The following is a 24,006-nucleotide window of genomic DNA, read 5'->3' on the forward strand; positions in this document are numbered from 1 at the left end:
CTGGCAGTGGCAGTACCTCTAGGGTTCTGGGACACCCTCCAGGGTTCCAGCTCCCACCAGGACACCTGGCTCAGGCCCTGGTCATGCTTTCTTCTCCCTCTGTCCCTTTGCTCAAGGGCCTCCTGCTTCACCAATATTGGCACTACCTCTCACAGTGGTCTATTTGGCTTCTGAAATTTTCCTCCCTTGGTGCAACACTTCCCTCATTATATTCCCTCTGTGGAAAATACACTGAGTGGTTTCCAACTCCTGGTTGCACTGGCATGCTACTCCTCTCCCTGGTATATTTGTCTTAGCCCTGATGGGACAGTCAGTCCCTCAGTGCTAAATGTTGTTTTATTGTTACAAAGTTCCTTTTTTATTTATTTATTTATTTTTTTGAGACGGATTCTCTCCCTGTCGCCCAGGCTGCGGTGCAGTGGCACATTCTCAGCTCACTGCAAGCTCCGCCTCCCGGGCTCACACCATTCTCCTGCCTCAGCCTCCCAAGTAGCTGGGACTACAGGCGCCCCCACCATGCCCGGCTAATTTTTTTTGTATTTTTAGTAGAGACGAGGTTTCACCATGTTAGCCAGGATTGTCTTGATCTTCTGACCTCGTGATCCGCCCGCCTCAGCCTCCCAAAGTACTGGGATTACAGGTGTGAGCTACTGCGCCCAGCCCACAAGGTTGCTTTTTAAAAAGTTAATTGAGACCAAGCATGATGCAGGTGTTAATATGTAATCTCAGTAGGTCACTGTGAATATTTATTGCTGGAAATTCATCAGATCAAGTCTGATACCTGATGACCTAGAACAGCTTAGATGCAATTTTCTCAATAACTTGAATCAAACAGAACACAGACTCTTCCAAACAGTGGGCCAAGATGTCTCTAGAAGAAAACCGCAGGTGGATGGGGTCATTGTATCTGCAATGGAGACACTGGAGTGAAATAGACTTGGAGTCTACTCTCAGCAATTCCAGTTATTGGCTGTGTGAGCACAGGCAAGTCCCTAGGTGTCTCTGGCCTTAGCTGTCTCCATAAACAATGGGAGTCAGAATATAGCAAGGAGATACATGTAAAGGAGCATGTGTGCACAGCATGTGTAAACCTGCCTCTAGGGCTGGCTTGCTTTCTTTGCTTCTCACAAATATCACCATGTTTTTGTCTTTCCTTCTCCTGTTTAACCTAAGAATTCATAAAATGACATTCTTTCCCTTATTTTTCTACAGTGCAGCTAAGGTGGAATTCTCAAAAGAAACTACTTGAAAACCAAGGGAAACCAAAAAGGAAGTAAATAATCTGACACAAAGGCAATAAAGTAACACTTGTAATGCAGGGGTCCCTGAACAGGCATTGGCCAGTGACTATTTCCAGGGACGTGGCCTGCCTGTCAGGCTTGCCCTCTGTCTCAAAGCATTTGACCTCTATATGTCAACATAGTTCTGAGGATGTGGCATATTGCCTAACTGAATACAGTGTCCTTTTCAAAGACAAATTCCTATTCCCTCAAAATAAAACCTTCCCTGCTTGCCCCTGCATGTGTTCCTTAGAGGTTTTATTTAAATAAAGGGACCATCCCCTCCTCAAGGCATCCTCCATTCATCATGTTGCCCCTAAACCTAAAATCTTTGAGCCAGAGAAGGATCTGAGAATTCTGCCTTTCAACAGATGAAATACCCTCTTGGTCCTGGAACTGGTACTATGATTATCTAGCTAAAAGACAACCTTGTGTACATTTACCTCCTTAGAAGTTGCAAATCAAAGAAAAAGTTCTGGTTGAAGCTTGATACTTCCTTGCTTTAGTAACACTTTCTTTTCAGGGTTCCAAGGAACCAGAAAGGGAGCTGTCCAACAAAATAAAGTAGCCTAGGTACCACTTGTTAGCATTTTGTTAAAATGTAGCCATTTCTTTAGAAACAAATTAAAACATGCAATCTTCAAATAATGTTTCATTGCACCTACCAAAGAATAAACACTTATCACCAGTCCAGAAGCCTGGGCATCTTCTTGACCTTGGTTCTGGCAGCCTCTCAAAGATTACTGCAAAGGAAAGCAGGTTTTTCATTGGAAAGAAAAGGTGAACTCAGAAACGAATCCCATACCCATCTACTCTAGACCACACCTATCTGCACCTCTTTCCTCTAAGACAAGAAGAAATGGATTTCTACTATTATTTTCAAGAAACCAGAGGTCTTTACAATTTGATACAGTGAGGCTCAGTCCTAGACTGTAAACCAACCTGTGTAATGAAAAGAGGTGAGAGGCTTAAGAACCTGGGAACTCACAACTTAGAAATATGTAGTGTGTTTTAGCTGCATGTTTTCAAGGTCCTGGTGTATGATGGTCTCGCATGTTTGAACGCTTCTCTGGGTGATATGCCATCAAAGATTTCTTGTCGTCTTTGAGGTGTTAGGTGCAAGTACAGGGACTCTGTGAGCTCATAGTCTGTCTCCATCAGTAGGTCTGCCATAACGGAGCATGGACTATTTCAGGGCAAAATCAGTCTGTGTTTAAAGCAACTGTTGAATTGGACTAGAGTGATAGTTCTTGGTCTGTGCTGGTTGTAAACAGTATGCTGCTAAAATACTATAATATTGCTTGACATCTGTGCTACAGTGATTTCAAGAGGGGAAAAAAGTCTGCTAGATGCCAGCGGGATGATGAAAATGTTTAAATAATTTGGTTCAGTGAGATTTCAGCCATTCTAAATACATCTGTATCTTATCTATGCTGTTATTTTAAAGTTTAGTATTCTTTTCTCTTTTTCCTTAATTCTATTATAAATCAAAAGCATCAACCCACTTGAAACTTGTTGATAAAAAAGGTATATATTTATGCATCTATATTTGTATTTAGCTACGTACAATATTATATATTGGCCTTTATTTACCCCATTAATTTTTTATTAGGACTAGAGAGAAAACTTATCAATTTATTTTCACTGTAATGGCTTCTATTTGCAAACAGTAGGGTTTTTAGTGCAAAGCATAATAATCTCTACATCAGTTTTCCATGACTGCTATAACAAATTACCACAAATGTAGTGGTTTAAAACACACCTTAATAACCTAACAGTGCTATTGTTTAGAAGTCTGAAATGGGGATCACTGGGCTCACAATAAGGTGTCAGCAGGGCTGCGTTCATCTGGAAGTTCTAGGGGAAATCTCTTTTGTTTGTTTTTCTCCTTTTCCATCTTTTGGAGGCTGCTCTCATTCTTTGGCCCTTGGCATCTTTCATCTTCAAAGCCAGTTCTGACTTCTCTGCTTCCCTCTGCCATCTTTTAAGCCCCCTTATGTTTACCTTCGGCCCAGCTAGTAACACCAGGATGATCTCCTTGGTTTGACGCTTAACTTAATCTAAATACCCATGGAGTCCCTTTTGCCGTGTAACCTGACATATTTGAAGGTTCTAGGGATGAGGACATAGACTTTTTCTGTTGTTGTTGGGGGAGAATTATTCTGCCTACCACAATCTCATAAGAAATAAATCTGCCATCTTTTCTTACCTTCTGAAAGTGGCATAAATGGCCTTGTATTGGTGGTTCTGTCACTCCCCTTGACTGGATAAATTTTTCTCCACCATTTGGAATACCATTACCAGATTATTTCAGAGCAAGAAAACGAAGGGGTCTCCGTAAGACTAGAGGGCTTAATATGTAGCTGTGTGGAAGTAATTTTTCTGGGATTACATTCAATACCTCCATTTGAAGAATGTGGTTAATAGGCCAGGTGTTGTGGCTCCTGTCTATAATCCCAGCACTTTGGGAGGCCAAGGCAGAAGGGTCCCTTGAGGCCAGGAGTTCAAGACCAGCCTGGACAACATATCGAGACCCCCCCATCTCTACAGAAAAAAATTAACTGGGCATGGTGGTGCAAGCCTGTAGTCCTAGGTACTTGGGAAGCTGAGGTGGGAGAATCTCTTGAGCCTGGGAGTTCAAGGCTTTGAAGCTGCAGTGAGCTAGGATCACACCACTACACTCCAGCCTGGGCAACAAAGCAAGACCCCATCTATCTAAAAAATAGAATGTAGATAATCATATGTATTTTCTCTGGAGCCTAGAGCTGATCTGACAGTCACAGAATCCTGAACTCTGTACACTTTCTTCTGCTTAGTAGAAGAAAGAGAAGTGTACTAACTGCCTCAGTGGGCTCTAGGAGCTTGAGTGCATAGAACCGCCAAGAAGTCACATTTAAAAATTAAAACTTTATTTCTAAAAATTCAAATTGCAGAAGAAGAATCTTAACTACACAAGAGAGAGATGAAATAACTCATTTCCATCCCATATCAATACTTTCTTCCCACCCCTGGAGACAGGTCATTTTAATCTCTATTTATGTTTATCTTGTTTTGCTTTTTCCTCTGCTCTGATGTTTGTTAGGCTCTGAATAGATATTTATTTCCTCTTCTCATTAAGCCTACAAACATCTAATCATTCCTATCTATTTGGTTTTTCATTTTTAATAATTTATATTTAAATGTTGGCAAATTGAATGGTCTAATTTTGCCCTTTGAATGCCTATGCATTCAAGTTCTTTAGGCAGAATTTATCTCTTGTTTTTTAAATTATATTTTGAGTTTTATAAAAAATTGATGTTTCTTATTATCCCCCAACCCATAATTTTCTTCAGTGAACTTTTTGTTTAATTTTCTTTTGCTTTAACATTTTATTTTTCAGACACCTCTCATTGAACCTCACGTTCCTCTTCGTCCTGCTAACACCATTACCAAGGTAATGGGATGTAGGTGGGTTGATGAGCCATTGAGCTAGCTTCTTAAGTACCTCTGGAGGTGATCCATATGTCAGGGCATCACATCAGGAAGCCTCTGATACATTTTCTAGAGACAGGAAATATGCAATGTCTCAGTTCTCAACATAAACCAGTGACATATCACACAAGTGAACAAAGTAAACATACTGAGTGAGTTACGTTTTCCAAGCCAGAGTCAGATTGGAAAGTGGTTTCAGGATTTGTTTGGTTTGTTTTCCTTCTATAAACACTTCTTTCTCCTCCCCTCCTTCCACCTGATTACAATCTAGGTCCCTTCAGAGAAGATCCTCAGGGCTGGAAAAATTTTACGAAATGCCATTCTCTCTCGAGCACCTCACATGATAAGAGATAGAAAATACCACCTAAAGACATACAGGTATGTGTGCTAATTCTAAAGGCTGTGGCCCGCTCACATTCATATTTAGTGAAAATTGAACAAAAATGCTTCTCCCTGTTTTCCATGTGGGTGCAGCCCATTTTGTAATGCCTTCAGGTTCTGGAAGGTTAGGCTTGTCTTAGATCTCAGCTTAACTGCAGTTGCTTAATTATCCTTAATATTCCCAGCACCTCCTAAACTAAGTTGTTTGGATATTGGTTTAGTTGTGATGAACAAAGAGAGGAAAATTTTTGTAATTTCTGTTTGCTAGTGACTTTTAGGAAGCCTACTAGATTTAGATCACATTCAACCAACATTGACTGCACACTTATTTATACTCAAAGACCTGTACCAGATCCCTTTTGGTATATTAGCTCATTTCATCCACATAACACTGCTAGACATGTACGACCATTTTTCAGATAACAAAATTGAGGCTGGGAGAAATTAGTTTTGCTTGTCCAAATCACAAGTCTAGTGAGTGGCAGGGCCAGGATTTAAACCAAGGTTGGTTGATTTCCGGATTCAGTGATCATTTCATTCATTCAGTCATTCATTTATTACACAAGTTTAGCACTTACTGGGTGCCGGGCACTATTGTGTTTAAAGCCCTAAGGATACAGCAGTGAACAAAACGTGCTTTACAGAGCTTATTTTCTAAAGTAGGATTCCATCCTAGCATGCATATAGTAAGATACACAACTCTGTATCACATATATATTCATATAGAATATGGATTCCTAATTGTAGTTGTCACTGGAGTTAAGAAATGACAGAGATAAAGACTGAGGTTTCATGGTTAGCTGAACCTTCTGGGATGACTGTACCATGGTGGGCCAATTAAGAACTCGAGTCTAATCCCTAACTTTTGATTTTATTAATTCAGCAAGTGTTGAGGGACTAGAATTGCCAATATGTGGCGCACAAGCCTTCACTCTGTCTTCCCAGTCCCAGGGTTCAGACATGACAGCCCTGTTTCAGCAATCAGTGAGACTCTCTTTCCCATTTAGCCTAGACATGACCTCAGAACCCATCAGCATTGGCATGAGTCAAAACTCATTTGACTCACAGGAACCAAATTCATAAGATATACTGAAAAGCTAGAATACAAATTTCAAAGTTACCATGAAGGATGTATATCTTCTACCAACTATGATAGAACCTATAAAGGTTCTGGTTCAGGAATTTGAGCGTAAATAACTGCTCAGTAAATGTTAGTTGAATGTGATCTAGATCTAGTATCTACAGGGTTCACCTTAAAGCAAACCTACCAAGTATACGTGCCTCAAGATCCAGTTTCCCTCTCAAGGACAGAGAGATAGAAAAAATATATTGCATATTCTTCCTCTTCTGATTATTTTTTCTACACTCCATGCAAACTAATACTCTTCTGCTTGCATTTGGCATGAATATATTACAAGACCAAAATTGATAGTGTGTTACATTTAGATTGCCCTCTTGTTGACAGAATTTTGGAAATGAGGTGGGACTTGAGAACGTGCCTTAGTCTTATCAGTAGCATATTCCACTTAAGACACATTCTGTCTCTTAGGACAGATTGATTACCTAGCCCTTTTTATGTTGATATTAACTAACTACCATTTTGGATGTTTACATTTGTAAGTCCTGTTTTCCAACACCGCAAGTTGATTCTTTTTCTAGTCTGTGGACCTGTATTAGTCTGTTTTCACACTGCTACAAAGAACTATCTGAGACTGGGTAATTTATGAAGAAAAATGGTTTAACTGACTCACAGTTCCACAGGCTTAACAGGAAACATGACTAGGGAGCCTCAGGAAACTTACAATCATGGCAGAAGGCAAAGGGGAAGCAGGCACATCTTACCATGGCAGAGCAGGAGAGAGAGAGAAGGGGGAGGTGCCACATACTTTTAAATGATCAGATCTCATGAGAACTCATTCACTATCAAAAGAAAAGCAAGGGGAAAATTTGCCCCCATGATCCAATCACCTCCCACCAGGCCCTTCCCCTGAAGCATGGAAATTACAATTTGAGATGAGATTTGCGGGGCGCACAAAGCCAAACCATATCAGGCCATATCAAACCATGTGGCCGAAGTCACATAGCTACACACTGCTATAATTTTAAGAAAAGTAAAGGTTAAAATAAATAAATCAATGTGTCACATGTCTTCAGAGAGAGTTCAACCTTTTAAATTCATTCAGGGGATCTCAAAGATCTCATATGGTTAAAGGAACTTTTTCTTTTCAAAATTATATTACTTTTTCCCCTAATTTAAGATGTGATTGCACTTTGCCAAGTATTGACTTGCATTAGGGAAAATTCATTAAAATATGTCATGTTTGATGATAGATCATGGAAACTAGAAGTCAGAAACCATCATCTCTTTCATGCTCCATTGTACTAAGATTTTAAACCCCTGAAATATAGGTGTTATGTCTGTTCCACACCCTGTGACACAAATTAATGATCTATTGGGAATAACCATAGGACTCAACTGGAAGCCGGAAGCATGATTTCTTTTTTCTGCAGGACAGTCTGAGTTCCTTGTCCCAGATCTCATACTTTCCAGTTCCATTCTCTCTCTCCCTCCTGCTTCTCACTCCATTATATTATTGCTGCAGTATTAGGGGGCTGTAGTCTCTCCAGATGCAGCATAACCCCCCAAAATCACTGTACTAGAGGTCTGCTGTCAATTCTAAATCATCTAGGGATCATTAATGGAAAGGATACCTGTGATTCCATCAGCTACAAGTGGCACAACTGTGTGTCGTTGTTCAGTATTCTGACTGCAAGATTCTTATACCCTTTGTAAGGACTCATCAGATGCTCTGGGATCATCTCAAGTCCATGTGCTCTTTTTAGTAAAGGTAATCATTGAATTAAAAGCCAAATGAAATTGATTTTATGTATTTTTACATGATTTTTACCATTAATCAATTCTCAAATTAGGAAAGAAATATTCTGGAAGGTCTTGTGTTTGGTTCAGAATGATTTATAAGTAGGTGACTGTGCCCACTGAAGCTCTAATGTATGGTTATAGACTGTAATAAGGGCAGTCCTGGAAATATAATGACCTTCTCAGTATACCCTCCCTGTGAAATATTGTGAGGTCAGGGTCAACCCCAAATCAAGGAATCCCACGATTCCTCTGATAGATTTCAGAGGTCTAAGATTAAAATTATTAGAGCTGGAAAAGGCTTTAGAGGCCATCATTTGCTCCTCCTTTTTTTTTTTTTTTTTTTTTTTTACAGGCAAGGGAAGTGAGAACCAGAGAGTTGAAACCATGTGGCCAAAGTCACATAGCTAAGTAGCAGACCTAGTTCTGTATCTCATGTCTCCCGCCACTTCAAGATTGTTCCTAAAGTGGCACAGAACCATGAGTCTCCTCCAGTTTCAACTAGAGAGGAGCTCCCTAGCCCGTGCCCCAGAGGTGGTGCTGTCGTTAGCATGAGAGGGGAGGCCACCAGTGATTCAGTCCCAGCTGCAGACAGCCAGCTGCTCTGTGACTCCCTGTCTTGTTCCATCATCCCTTGGGATTGAGCCATCACTAGGACTTCAAGATTCCATTTCCTCTCTTGAACCATCATGTTGTGGACACCTGCCCCCTTCCCTCACCCCATGGGCAGTTTCGGTATTCCCGAATATGTGAGTGTGTATGCTTATGCATTTCCTAACTAATGTATGCAGTTTGCTTATCCAGACCAACTCACCACAGAAGGGCATCTTGGGGATCGAAGTGTGAATATACAGGAAGCCAGCAAGCATTTGGAGCTCTTCAGATGACAGGCTCTGGAGAAGTGCTAATGCTCATTACACAGAACTTTTTCAAGGAGATTTGCATCCCTAATTGCTTGTTTCTCCCAACACCCCTCCGAGGAAGATCAGTAGTATTACTTGAAAATATAAAGTGCTATATAATTTTGCACTTATACGGCGCCTTTCATAGCACCTCTGAGTGCCTCATAAACATTAACTCGTTCGGCACAAGACTCAAGTGGAGAGAGTCAGTATGTATTTGCTTTGCCTCCATCTTGCACTGAGATTTTCTGGGACTGGCTCACTAGGACAGAGTTTCTGTTCCTCTGATTAGCTTGCCAGACAATCTCCCCCTCTGGCAGCCCCCTGGTCTCCCCTGGTGCTGCAAGTAGTAATGCTTTCATTTAACCAGCCTTGCTTTAAAGGTCCGTCATGAGCTGAGTGGCTTTTTTGGCTTGTATTAGCATTTGAGAACCTGAAGCTACCGCGTGTGGTGCTTTGTTTGCCGTGAGACCTCTTCTGGTAGGAGACCATTAAGCCCTGTGATAGGTTCTCCTCTCAGAAGCCATCTCCCATCCTCTATCTGAAAAGGGGTGACTTCCCCACCCTTTATGTCTCACCTCTCCTTAGACAATGCTGTGTGGGAACTGAGCTAGTGGACTGGATGATGCAGCAGACACCATGTGTTCACTCCCGGACTCAAGCTGTTGGCATGTGGCAAGTCCTGTTAGAAGACGGTGTTCTCAACCACGGTAAGATGAGCCCCTCTCAAGAAATGCTAAGTGCATTTCCCTGGGTAAGTAGTTGCTGAACTCCCAAATGGGCAAGAAAGAATTACAATCCCTTTAGGGACCTGCAGAGCTAGCATCTTCATTTAGCGATACAAATGCAGCAAGTAGATGCTATTGATTGCTATGTTCCACCATTGTACCTTCCTAACTTGGGAGAATGTATGAAAGGAAAATGAAATTGCAGCCCGAGTGCATCAGTTCCAATTATGTTTATCAGTTTGCATTCACGGTTCATTGATAGTGTGATTATACTCTGAGCAGTGCATAGCAATCCTGATACAGGGGCAGAATGAAGAGCAGTGAAGTGTGTGGCTGGGCTGATGACATGAAAGTAAGTAATGAATTCGGAAGCTGCCTTTTAACTGTGCCACTGTCTGGGAGAGCCAATTTGTATACCCACAGGATGACCATATTTAAAATCAAGAATGTGCTCTGCAATTGTGGCTCTTGATAACTGCAGGGGCTATAATTGAACAGAGTAGCTCTTCAGGACTGGCATGTAACTCTGGCCAAACTCTCATGCCATTTGTTTAAGACACTTCCAAACAGACAAAATATTAAAACCATTCATTTCATTTTCCAACACCTGGGAATCTAGTAATGGTTTTGCCAGCGTTTCTCGTACTTTAATGTGCATACATGTCGCCTGGGACTCTTGTTAAAGTGCAGATTCTGATGTAGCTCATCTGGAATGGACTCAGAGTCTGTATTTCCAACAAGTTCCCAGATGCTGCTGCTGCTGCTCCTCCAGGAATCACCCTTTGAGCAGCAGGGGATTTACTGCTTGTCTTTACCTTTTGAGAGTATTGATGCTCCATCCTGAAAAGGGGCTCAAGGCTCTAAGACATGTACATGAGGGATTCTGAGCCACGTTCATTGTTTTTGTTCTACCAAGATTTAAATCCTGTTTAAAGGAACAAGAGGAAAAAACTTTAAAAAATCAGATTTGGAAGAAAATTACCACAAAATCCTTCTAGCAGTATATGATCTAGAAACCTGATCTGGTCAGCTTTGTTCAAACAACTAATTTTATACCAACATTTTTTTCCAGAGTGCAGACAGTACAGTTGATAAACAGTATATATAGAAAGAATAACATAAATTCTGATCCTGACAAAGCAGATTGTTTTTAAAGCCTGTACTTTAAAAAGCCGTGACAGAACATGACCTGGCAGTTGGTTCCTTTCCTGTTGGGGACACAGGTCCCACATCCTAGAAAACATCAGGAAGGCGATTTCTGCAGGTCAAATTGTTCATCTCAGAAACGCTGGCAGGTCCTCAAAGGGAGTCCCACGGAGGCCCAGGAGATGGGCGGGTCTGAGAGGGCTGTGGTGTGCATGACTGCAGCCCCGAGGTCATGTCTTCCAACTGCACAGCCTGGGCAGGGCAGAGTGAGAAGGGTGAGGAGGCTCCCGGCTTTGCTGCCACTTGGCCATCCTGCCCGACACCCTGCATTTGTTTCCAGTGAATGGAGCTGTGAGGCTGAGGTGCCGCAGCTGACACGTGCTTCCATGTTTCCCGTAGTGGACCAGGAGCACCATTTCCAAGACAAATATTTGTTCTATCGATTTCTGGATGACGAGCACGAGGATGCCCCTTTGCCTACTGAGGAGGAGAAGAAGGAGTGTGATGAGGAGCTCCAGGACACCATGCTTCTGCTGTCACAGATGGGCCCTGACGCCCACATGAGGATGATCCTCCGCAAACCGTGAGTGAGAGCTCGTGGCTCACCCCTCCAGGTCCCGAGGCCGCCTAGTGCGTAGACGTACCGCGGGGACAGACACAAGGCTGCTCTCAACAGCCCTGACCATCCCCCATGGAACAAAAGGGAGCAGCTGAAGGGTGCCACAGCAGTGCTTGTCTCTGTTATTTTAATTTTTGTGTTTGATCCGGATGGCTCTATTTTCCATTTGCATGAGTTAAAGCTGTAGAGGTTGTCATTAGTTGGCTCAGGCTGCCAAAACTGAGTCCCCATATTAAATGACCTTTGGTCAATGACAAACAGAAACTGCTCTGTTTCTATGCCAGTCTGCAGTAGCACCTTTCTCCCTACTGCAACAGGACAGAGGTCATCAGGGCCATAGCCTTCATACCCAGGCCTGCGTTCATTTGTTCCTTCACTCATTCAGCACATGCTCCTACCCTCCTCTGAGGCTTCTTAAAGCTCATTCTTCTGAGCACACCACAACTGCATTACCCCTGTCAAGTCCCCCATTGAGCCACTGAGGCAGTCTCTCCCTTCTGTCTCAGCTGAACCCACCTTACCTTCAGGAGCAGGCCACCACCTGCCACTGAGGACTCTGAAATGTTTAATCACATCCACTCAGGAAGAATGTATCATTAAGCCCCCGTTCGATGCAGGGCACTCCACTAATGGCTATGGGGCATATAAAGAAGCACACGCTGTGGTCCTGATCCTCAGGGAAACCTTTTCAGTAAGCGGTGACTTGGCACTTGCTTCCGAAACCAGCACACAGGCTTGTATTTTTCGGCTGGAAATGAAGACGCCCTCTGCCCTGCAGCCAGCGTTGGCCAGCTGTGGATGTCAGCTCTGAGTCATGTTTGGCTGACCTGGGTGCATTAGTCTCGACAAGGGCATTACATGTTACATGTCCTGGGTGTCTGCTGGGTGCTTTCCAAGAGTGAGGTGTCCCTCAGGCCAGCCTTCCCAGAGGCTGCCCCTCAGACCAACCAGCAGGAGCCTCCCTGAAGGCACTTTAATTTCCTTTCCCCAGGATTCTTTCACTTGCCCTTACTCAGGGCTGTCCCCTTTGTCAAAACTCTCTCGTGGGGTCTGACTCTCCCACACCATGTGTTTCAAAGGCCTCCCTCATCCCAGCAGATACCATCATCCTTAACTCTAGAACCATGCTCTTCAGGTCTGTAAGCCTCAAAACCCTTTCTTCACACAAAAATATGAACAGGAAAATCCAAAACATCAAACAAAGCTAGAGCTTCACTGACATAAGCAGGAGTGGGGTCCAAGAAACCTGCCCAGGGTCCAAGAAACCTGCCCAGCCGGTGTATGCTTTCTCTGAAGGATCGTAGGACAGCATGGCTGAGGGGGCCCAAGAGAATCCCTGGGGCCCGGGAAACTCAGATGAACACCACCATTTTAAGCCATGTTTTCTTTCTTGTCCCCTCTTGTCCCACTGTCCCTCCTGCATATTTCCCCATCATTTCCTGGGTCCATCCCCTTTTTGCTGTCCTTCTTGCTGCCACCTGTATCCAAACCAGCATATGCAGTGGCTCTGAATCGAGGTGGGACAGCCCCCTAAGGGCTGTTGTCAAAGCGCAGGAGAGGGCCAACTGCTAGCACTCACTGGGCAGTGGCTAGGACCAAGGGCTGCCAAACACACCGCAGTACCTAGGAACCCAACACAGTAAAGAGCTGTCCTGAGAACAGTGCCCCTGTAGAGAAATATTGCAGTCAACTATGAGTTTCTCAAAGGCAAAGACAGATCTCATTTTACTGCATTTGTTCATTTATTGAGCACCTACATTGTTCTAGACACTATATTAGGTGCTAAGGCATTAAGGTAAGCATTGAACAAGAAGCCTTTTCCTCCTTGGAGTTTTCTATCTAGCGCATAGGATAAACCTTAAGCAACTACTTATGCAAGCAATCATTTAATCACAGCTGCATCACATGCTACAGAGGAAGATGTAGTGTGTGTTAGGACAGCCTAATGTAAAGGAGGGTTTAACCTGGTGTGGAAGTTAGTAAGGCCATATCCCTAGCTCTGTGCATTACACCACGTAAGCCATCAGTAAACCTTTGCTGAGTGAGTGAATGAATGAATGGAAGTGTGAATACACAGTCCCAGCTAATGTTCCCTCAGCTCTTACTTGCTCCGAGGGAGGCAGAAATGCCATCTGATTGACAAATGTTTTTGAGCATCTACCAAAGAGATCAAAAGAAAAAAGTAATAAAATGGCTCCTGCCTTTGGGGAATTTATAATTCTATGGGAGAGGAATTCCCAAATTAGATTAAGATCCAACAATCATCAATTGAGTGCCTGCTGTATGCTAGGAACATTCATGCTAATTGTTTGATTTACCCTTCTTCACAAGCTTGTTTTCATGAGTCACCTTGGGAGAAATGGGAGTTGCTGCTTGTGCTTCCTTTTGTTTTCCATACACCATTGAATTGCATGATCCCTGGCAGCCCAGATTCTTCATAGAATATTACATTCCAAAGCTGATACTCTTCCATTCTATCGCTAGTTGTTAAAGTATAGGTTTTACAAATATTCCGAGATACATGATTTTGGGTGGCCCTGGGATTTTCCCATCTTCTTAGGTTTTTCGAAACTTTGCAAACATTGGAATTGGGCTGGCACTTCTGGAACTCTTCAGTTTTCTTTCTGCCAGAATAACAGCTCCCGAGAGATGGGAAAGTGAAAAATAAGGAATCTAATTTTAGGAGACAGATACTCCAACTCTACGTGTACGTATACACACACAGACACTTTTTTTTTGATCTGCTAATAATCTTTGGAGCTACTACTTTATTTAAGTGGAAAGAAAACAAGCGTAGTTGATCAAGAATTGCCAGTATCACTACTGTCCTTGAAGGGACCAAATGAGCACTTCGCTCCTGGAAACAAAGGGCATGTTCAGAGGTCCTGGAAATGTTGACTTTTTACTGCCGAAAATGCTAAGTCATTAAGAAATGTGGAGGCATGAGATGCATTGGCTTCATACTGACCAGGGCAGGACCTCCTGACTTTTAAACTTAGCACAGCTGCATTTTATAATAGTCACCACTGCCAGAGAGGTTGCAGAACTCTGATAATTACTGGGAAAGAAATAACACAATATTCTTTGATGAGAAGATTACTTTGAGAATTTGATTGTATAATGAAGATGTTGCTTTGAAAGGTACTTCCTATTGTTCTGAATCGGAGACTTGCTAGCAAAAAAAAAAGTGTCACTTGTTTTGACAGGCTACTTAGAAAAATTCTCTGTTTATTACATTAACTGCAGCATTTTAACTGTCAAACTATGAAAGAATGTTCTGTAGTTTAAAAAACAGAATAGAGCTTCAGGGGAAATTTTTTGGCACACTCTTGTTGCTATTGGTATTGAAAAAAAAAAAAAACACATACATTCTGCATGTGAAATTAGCTTTTTATGTGGTGGCAGACAGAGTGACTCACAATGCCTGTCCTGGTTTCGCAGGTGCAGACCTGGATGGCATTTGGGGGCAAGCACTACAGAAGATGACAGTTTGACGGTGCTGTTGTTGTAGCTCCCAGACAGGGCCATCAAACACAGAATGAGCTCTCAGAGCTTACTGTTTTGATTTTGCTTTGTTTATAAATCTAAAAACAAGAGGTTGCCCTATAGCAAGTAGATACAATGGGGACTCTTCCCAGTAGAAATGTGCATTTTGGCTTTCTTTGAGCAGGTACTTTGGTTAGGGAAACATGCGTAAAAGGATCTGGAGTGACTACGTAAGCAGAGTATTGTAAACTTGAGGCCAACTGTAGTTAAAAAAGAGGCTTCAAGGAGACAGGATGCTCTGCTGTAGAAGCCTTCAAACCACTCCTTCCAATTAAAGTGAGATATAGGCTCCAATGTTCAGGATGGTCTATCAGAGACCAGCCTAAAGGTGGGAGGGCGATTAAGTAGATACTATTTCCCAAATCAAAATTTAGGTCTGTAGTTCTGAAAAAGCATAACAGCCTAGAAGCCTACGTAAGTTGAGAAAGAGATAAGTCATTTGGGCCCGAGCAGAGAGAAATGTGTGTGTGTGTGTGGTGTGTGTGTGTGTGTGTGTGTGTGTGTGTGTGTATGCGTAACATTAAGAGAAATTTTGGAAGTTGAGGAATCTTCCAACTGGGTCAGAAACACAGAAACATGAGTTTGTTTATTTTATGTGATAAATTAATATTTCAGGTGCCCTTGGGATTTTTCTCATCTCCCCAGGTTTTTTGAAACTTTGTAAACATTGGAATTGGGCTGGCAGTTTCTTCTTTTGACTCTTTCTGCTGGAATAAGAGCTCCCAGAGATGGGAAAGTGAAAAGTAAGGAATCTAATTTTAGGAGACAGACATTCCAGCTCTACATGCACGTACACACATACCCCCCGCTTCTTTTTTTTTTTTTTTTTTTTTTTTTGATCTGCTAATAATCTTTGGAGCTACTACTTAATTTTACTTTAACAGAGAGAAAACAGGCTTAGTTAGTCAAGAATTGCCAGTATCATTGTTGTCTTGAAGAGACCATCTGAGCACCTTGCTCCTGAAAACTGAGAGCATGTTCAAAGGTCCTGGAAATGGGTTTTGTTTGTTTGTTTGTTTGTTTTTTTACTGCCCATACTCTGCTAAGGCGTTAAGAAATATGGAAACGTGAGATACATTGGCTTCATATCAAACATATGCTATAGGGCGTAAAGTTGAAAGGCAACAATTTAAGGTGGATTAAATGACATAAAGGCAAAATACCGTAGTGGGGGAGGGTATTGTTTATCCCTTAATTGGCTGCCTGCCCTAATGCAAGGCTGTCCTGCAGAGGCTGGGTGGAGACTACCCCGCTGCTATTCCATTCCACACACTTGCTCTAGAGGGCGCGTGAGAGCCTATGTATTGTGTCTTAATTAGCAGTGCCTGTTTCAGTAGGATCTTTACTTGTCTAAACTCTTTTCCAGGGTGTGGAATTTAAAATCCTGGTAATTATAGAGGGATTTGTTTCTTCAGGGGATTCCAGATTAGCAAGCCTAAAATTGGTGTGGTTAGGGTTTTGATTTCTGCTCGGATGTGTCAAGAGAATGTCCACCGTTACGAAGTTCATCTCAAATGCTAATCAGATGAGAAGAAAAGCACGACCGAGAGAACCTAGGCTTCTGAAGTAAGACAGTCACTGTGAATCCTTCCTTCACTGCATGGCGACCTTCGCCTTGGTCATTGCTTGAAAGATTTCAGCGTCACCAGTGAAAGCTTGTAGAATTTACCTGAATAAATGATTGCATTAAGTGGGTCATTTCTCTGCCTCTCCCCGTAAAAGCAATTTATTCTTATTCCTCATATCCACACGGCCAGAAACCAACCATTGGATTGCTACCTTTCTGATTCAGATTCAGGAGAGGGGAGGATGAACTTAGTGGCTCATCTACAGTTTAGGGTTTATTATAAGATTGCCTCAAGGTTTTAATGACTTTTTATTGTTAAAGTCGATCTCTTTATTGGAGAAAATTTGGAAACCACTGACAAGAGTTGAAAAAGAAGAAATAACACCAGCAATCACGTCTCAGTTCATTACTGGTAACATTTTAGTGCCTATCCCACTGGTTATTTTTTAATTCCTAACTTTTTACACTTAATAACATATCCTAGCATTCTCTCTTAAAGTTAAATATCCTTTAAGGATGGAGCTTTTAAATAGTGTATTCTCTGAATGGTTCTTTAATGCATTCAGTTTGTGATCGTTGGATGTTTAGGTTGTTTCTCAAGCCCCTTCTATTTTTCTTTTTTTTTTTTTTTTTGAGACAGGTCTCACTCTGTCACCCAGGCTGGAGTGCAGTAGGGTGATCTCAGTTCACTGCAATCTCTACCTCCTGAGCTCAAGTGGTCCTCCCATCTCAGCCTCCCAAGTAGCTGGGACTATAGGCGCATGCCACCATGCCTGGCTAATTTTTTAGTTTTTTGTAGAGACAAGGTTTCACTATATTGCCTAGGCTGGTCTTGAACTCCCAGATTCAAGCGATCCTCCCACCTTAGCCTCTCAAAGTGCTGGGATTATAGGCATGAGCCACTGGTCTCAGCACCTTTCTTCTTAAGAGCAGCAAAAAAATAATATTTTAATACTGTTCTTCCCAGAACAAAGGAAGAGCTCCTAGCCGGACAGGGGCACAGGTGGGGCAGAAAGATGCTGGGAAAGTTCGCGCAGGGGACTGTAAATTGTTTCACACTGAGGGAGTGACCGGGCAGGAGCACTAGGAGATACGGCTGGAGAGTTAGGCTGAGGTCAGTGGGGGCATCTGCCATGCCCTCTGTGTATGTTGGATATTTTATAGTCATTTGGGGCACCACTGAAGAGTTTTAGAGGGAGTTGTGGTGTGATCAGATTTGTAGTAGGTTGATTTCTCTGCTATCTCCAGAGAGTAGACTGGAGGGGCCAACTAAAGACAGAAAGCCAGATACTGAGTTTTATGAGATTGTATTTGTTGTAGTTTGAAATGATAGCCTTTGAGATACATGCATTTGACCCAACAGTCTTGTAAATAAAGTGAAAATGCTACTGAGCACAAGAGCTCTGGGTTCTATTCTTACCAGTTTACCATTATCTCATCTAACATCTTCAGATTACAAGTCTCTTAAGGTATAAAAGGAGTTCAATAATACCTGCTTGCCCTCTCCCTACTTCACAATAGATTGGAAATGAAAACACAAGTGCCAACTGAATTTAATTATAGCCACCATTTATTGGGCATATGTGTGCTAGACACCGTGCTAAACAATTACTTAATTCCTTCAACAACACTCTGAGGTAGTTACTTAATATTACTCCCATTTTATGGACAAGGAAACAGGCTTAGGCTGAGTCACTTGCCTTTGGTTATCCACAAAGCACTAGACTCAGGCTTCGACTCAGGTCTGCCTGACTCTTGAGCCTGTGCTCTTTACTGTGCTCTACCACCTGCCATGGTTCAAAGGGGCTTCAGAATGGACTCATGGGTTTATGCTTTGAGCACTGGAAAGGAAAGGTGTCATGGACATTCAATTTAAAATAATTCTTACAAGGCTGGGTGTGACTTGTAAGAATTGTGACTCACACCTATAATACTAACACTTTGGGAGGCTGAGGCACCCAGATCGCTTGAACCCAGGAGTTCAAGACCAGCCTGGGCAACATGATGAAACCCCATCTCTACAAAAAATACAAAAATCAGCCAGGTGTAATGGTGCATGCCTGTAATCACAGCTCTCAGGAGGCTGAGGTGGGAGAATCACCTGAGCCTGGAAAGTGGAGGCTGCAGTGAGCTGTGATCATGTCACTGCTCTCAAGCCTCGGAAACAGAGCGAGACTCTGTCTCAAAAAAAAAAATAATGATTATAGACTAATCTAATTTCATTAAATTATTACCATATAGACCAGAATGGAGTGCACCATCTACTGTTGAAAAAAGTCCTCTAGCATGGCAGATTTCCAGGCGTGCTATTAATCCATAATGGGTTAAGATGATGATGAAGATTATTCTTTCCTGAGAGAGTTACATGCTGCTAGAACCTATAATTCTTTTATTTTTATCTTATGTCCTGAGTTTTATTGTGTATTGTCAGGAGCAGAATCCAATGGGCCATATGGGTCTAAAGTTTTCAAATCCATTGTCAAACTGATTGCACAGAAATGAAGTGCTTTATAGTTTTAATTGCCATATGATTAGGGTCGCCAGGTTAAATACAGGATGCCCGGTTAAATTGGAATTTCAGTGAATAACAATGTTCTGATATAAGTATATTTCGTGCAATATTTTTATTTGCCAAATCTGGCACCCAACTTATAATTAATCTGCCTCTCTTCACAGCTCCTTTGAAGAGTTGCTGGAAAATTTAGTCTAAAGATCACATAAAAAACACTGAAAACCCACAGCTCTGGAAAGAGTCAACTTACTCCACAGTAACCCTCTAGCCAGAACCACAAGCAAAACTTAATCACTAATATTTGAATACCACTATATAGTTTATATAGTGATCTCACATCCCTCCGCTCTTTGAATCACTAAAAAGCTCCCTGAATTAAGTATGGCTCATGATAATCCACTATGTCCTGACAAAGAAATTGAACTTAGTCAATACCAAGTGCCTTTCTCAACATCACACAGCAGTATATGTGGCTGAACTAGGAACTGATCCACATCTTACTCCCAGTCCAATTTTATTTCTTCCTTTTTTCTTTCATTGACAATATTATTTCCTCTCTACTAGGTTGCCTCAAGTGTGTCCTCACTAGTGAATTTACTGAACAAGCAGTGAAATATCTACAAAATATGGATAATCTATGTCCCTGATTAATTAAGAATTGACATTTTGCAAGGAAAAAGTAACAATGCATTCATATAACACCTCAAAAAACATTTGCATTTTCCATCTCACATGTATATTTCATCCTCAGAGGCAAGCGGTTATACTGACTCCATCCAAATTTATTTGTTCTTCTCAACTTGCTGCTTAGGTGTTTTAAAGGAAAATATTTGTACTTGTACCTTTTAAAAGGTTTAATGTTAAACTCCTTGAGTATCCTTGTAGTAAACACTTTTGCTGGAAGAATGTTGGGCATATTCAGTTTCTAAACATGATCAAACCACATTGTCCTAAATACACTTAGCCCTCAGAAGCCATGAATTATGGAACCCTTACCCCATGCCCTGACAGTGATGACTTCATTTCTCACAAATATTCATAAAGCTTTTGCTCGTTATTATAGTTGTAGACTGTATTCATTTCTAACTTCACAAAGCAGGAAAGGATCCCTGTGTACACAAGCTCTGCTATTAGGACTAGAAAAGGAACTTAAAATGTCCTTTGTGGGGTTAAAGATAAGGTGTGGGGGTGGTGGCATGGCAGGGAGCTGAGCAATCGGAGCTGGGTAGGACACTTTAAATGTGCAGTCACCAGGTTCCTGGAATGTCTCATTGACACTTAAGAAGCAGGGGTCCTGAGAGGTGAGGCAAAGAAAAAACATGCTTTGCTGGTTTTGCTAGACAAAGGAAGTGCAAAACTGCACTAAACTTTCCTTTAAGGGAGGTGGAAGAAGTGAGACCTTAAGCAGATCTTAGCAGTGTTGGAAAGTGGTCCAAGCTTGAGAAAGGACTTAAAAGTCAGAGATTCAGGTGGATTGAGATGAAGCGTTGCATCAAAAATAAAGTACCCCCACTGCACACACACACAAAAGAGCATTTTTTAAAAAAAAACCTCGAAGCTTGACCATGGCTTATGTAGATACTTATGACATTGATTTCTCCGGGTGCTTTTCCCCTTGTACCAAGGTCTGCCAGGCGACAGGCCTAGAGGACTGGGTTATTTGCTTTCTTACCTGCATGTTTTACCATGGGCCATGCCAATGTGCTGCTTGGTGGCTGGATGAATCCCTCATTTTATCCACGTTCCAATAACTGAGGAGCTCTGTCTCTGACCTTGATAAATTCCTTGATAAGACCGTATTTACCAGCAGCTTCCAATATCACCTGAGCCCTCCCATCCTTTAATGTATAAACTGCTTCCCTATCCATCCCCATTTATTATCTTGTCTGTAACTAGACATTGCTGCCAGAATGCATCCCCTGCAGAAACTAGGCCTTTCCACAGCGGGATCCGACAAATCCACATCAATGTGGCACCACGCAGATTTGTAAAGAAGCAGGGATGCCTAATATCTCTCCCTGTGACATCTGGAGAAGGACAAGTAAAGACCAGGTACATTCACCGGCTGCCACTCAGAGCAGCCAGAGAGTCAATTCACTTCCCCAGCCTTGTAGGTTACTCTTATGAAGGTGCATGGGAGTTCTCTCCTCCTGCTCGGGCAAGTGTTCCCTTTACTCTTGAAAGCCAAATTGCCTTCAGTCCTTGGGACCCTTTCATTACTGTTTGAACAGTCTGGGGGCTGATTTGCAGGATCTCTTCTCCATTTTTTTCCCCTGTCACCCCCGTAAAGACCAAAGCAGGAAAGGTGCTTAATGCCAGTGTGCCAAGAGAAACCCGCTTTTAAAATGCGACTTTGTTCCGTGATTGTGGTGGGGAGCGCTCAGTTTTAGATGTGATCGGGTGCTCTTTGAGGGGTGGGGTGGATCGGGGGAGAACCTTTGTCTGATGTGAGAGTAGAGAGGTGAGCCTTTTCTGAGACACTAGATGGCACAGCAGCTCCGAGCTGGCGGCCTCCGAGAGGCTGGGCTGGTTTCTGTTACTGCCGCCGCGAACACTGAGACTCCCCTAGGGTGGGAGGGGGCTCCATTTTGATGCACTTTGGTGGGCACAGGTTGACCAGACTGACTTTTGCTCCACCTGGCCTCCTCCCTGGGACTCACCTCAACTTTCAATCCTAATGACATGTTGAGGCCCCTGAGGGACAGTGTCCTGGCTCACAGCAAATCTCTCACGAGTGCTTTTGTTGCCTTGCTAGCTGTGAATGTACTCATTTTTTAAAGTAAGTCTCTTCACACCTGGCAGTCCTGACTCCTCTCACCTCATTAAAACATTGGCTGTAAACAGGACCAAAAAGTTCTTCGCTGCCTGGGTGGATTGCCAAATGATAGTCGCTTGCCCTGTGATTATTGTGACCACCTCAGACCACAGGGTTGGGGTTTTGTTCTTGTCGTGTTTCTCTTTTTTTCTTTGCAGCTTGAATGTTGTTTAGGATTCAAAAACTAAACTGTGTTTAGGCTTCGTTCCCTCTAGTCTCGAACAGCTGCCGTGGACCTCCCTGAGGCATCCAGGGAGTCCCCATGGAAGCCTCTCTTTCTCTGCGTGGGTTATTGATGAATGAAAGACCAGGAGGTAAAGCAGGCTGCCCATGTGGGCTTCTGTGCAGAGGAGGTGGTCGCACCCCCACAGAGCTTCCCCTGGAAGTGCTGGAGGCCAGCCCTGCAAGGAGGCAGGTTTCCTGGCAGGCTTCACTTTGGGAGAGGTACCTGGGGAGCAGGCAGGCTCACACCATCCCCTTCCCTCTCACGAGCTGCCAAAATAGCAAGGATTTCCTGGGAACAGAGCCCTTCCCCGCTCTTCCTGGGAGAGCTGCCTCCTTCTCCTACTGCGTCACCTGGAAGAGCCTGGGGTTTTCACACCCTCTGTTCTGCTTCTCCCAGGCTCCAGTGCTCACCCTCAGTCCTCCTGGGGCATTTGTATTACAGAGCAGGTCTCAAGGTCTTGCCTGGCAGTAAATCTGCCCCTGTCCACTACTGAGTGTGATGGGCGTGGGAGGGTAGGGGCCTGACCAAGTTGTGGGGCCCTTTGATCAACCCCTCTGACACCACCCTCTCCTGCCCTCTGGGCTGATTGACGCACAGCTGTCTCATCAGTGATGCTATGTTACTCCTGTGATGGTTTTCTTCCGTGAGGGTTGAGCTGCGGCTGCTTCCAGTCTTGTTTCTCAGACATTCTTTTCTCATTTGCTCTCTATTATCCAAGGATTCCTCAAACTTTCTGGTCTGCTGATAGTTCATCGTTTGTGGTGGTGGTGTTGCTCATTTGTTTTCCAATGTCATTTTGCATGTTAAAATATCTTTTCTGCCACACCTTTAGCATGGCAGACAAAAATCTGGCTAAAATGAAGAGATTAGCAAGGTGCTGCTTTTTGGTCTTGAATGGTACTTCTGTTTAAAGCCCCGCTGATCTCAACATAGGTACTGAGTACCTTTAGCTGGTCTAAGATGGGAATTTGTTTTTTACAGACAGATGAGTAAATCTATAATCCTAAGAAAAAATAGACCTTTTTTATTATTTTACAGAATTTGGAGTAAGAGGTGAGGCCTATCATTTTCACATCTCCTCCCTCTATTAATAATTGTAGTTAATTAATAATTAACTGCTTGCCATGAAATAAATGTGCCCTGTATCAAAAGCGAGTTGTGCCATGGATGCCTTGCCTTACTTAACCTCAGTGGGAAGGACAACAAAGCATAAGGACACATCTCCCTCAGGCCACCAAAAAACTGCTCCACAGCACCACTGCCGTCTCCCTTGAGCAGACCCTAAATTCAGCATGAATCGTGAGAACTCATGTGTTCACTCATCCGATGAGCCATATTAAACACCCACCCTGATAACAAGACCACCCTACATTTGTACTATATTTTCAGTGTATACAAAGCTTCATGTCTGTCGTTACCTCATTTGACCTTTATGACAATCCCATGTATTAGTCCCATTTTACAGATGCAGAAACCAGTCATCAGATCAGTTGGGCAACTAGGAAGTTCATGATTTAGATCTCAAATTTAGATCTCAAATTCAGTTTCTGCTTCCAATCTAGTACCTTTGCACTGCCAGATACTGCTTCTCTTGAGAACAGTCTAGAGTATGGATATTTAAGCAAATAACGTTCATGACAGTATGTTGTAATTACCACAGCAGTAAGACCACGTGCCACGGAGGAGTAAATGTTAGAGAGTGGCCTAGCATGGCGGCTGATGCCTGTAATCCCAGCACTTTGGGAAGCTGAGGTGGGTGGATCACCTGAGGTCAGAAGTTGAGAGACTAGCCTGGCCAACATGGTAAAACTCCGTCTCTACCAAAAAATACAAAAATTAGCCAGACGTGGTGGCATGTGCCTGTACTCCCAGCTACTCAGGAGGCTGAGGCAGGAGAATCCTTAAACCTGGGTGGCAGAGCTTGCAGTGAGCCAA

The 24,006-nt window shown here is 42.8% G+C and overlaps 1 protein-coding gene across 5 annotated transcripts in view; it reads left to right on the plus strand.

Moving 5' to 3' along the window:
- The window catches only part of RAPGEF4 (Rap guanine nucleotide exchange factor 4), a 308,971-nt gene that overhangs the window by 212,463 nt on the left and 72,502 nt on the right, over positions 1-24,006 (plus strand). For all 5 annotated transcript variants that reach the window (XM_015110377.3, XM_077957208.1, XM_077957209.1 and 2 more), the window contains 4 exons: positions 4,660-4,713; positions 5,023-5,129; positions 9,501-9,622; positions 11,186-11,369. In XM_015110377.3, the coding sequence (XP_014965863.1) occupies positions 4,660-4,713; positions 5,023-5,129; positions 9,501-9,622; positions 11,186-11,369 (467 nt within the window). The remainder of the gene's footprint in view (positions 1-4,659; positions 4,714-5,022; positions 5,130-9,500; positions 9,623-11,185; positions 11,370-24,006) is intronic.

The sequence above is a fragment of the Macaca mulatta genome, chromosome 12, assembly GCF_049350105.2.
Source record: "Macaca mulatta isolate MMU2019108-1 chromosome 12, T2T-MMU8v2.0, whole genome shotgun sequence".
NCBI lineage: Eukaryota > Metazoa > Chordata > Mammalia > Primates > Cercopithecidae > Macaca > Macaca mulatta.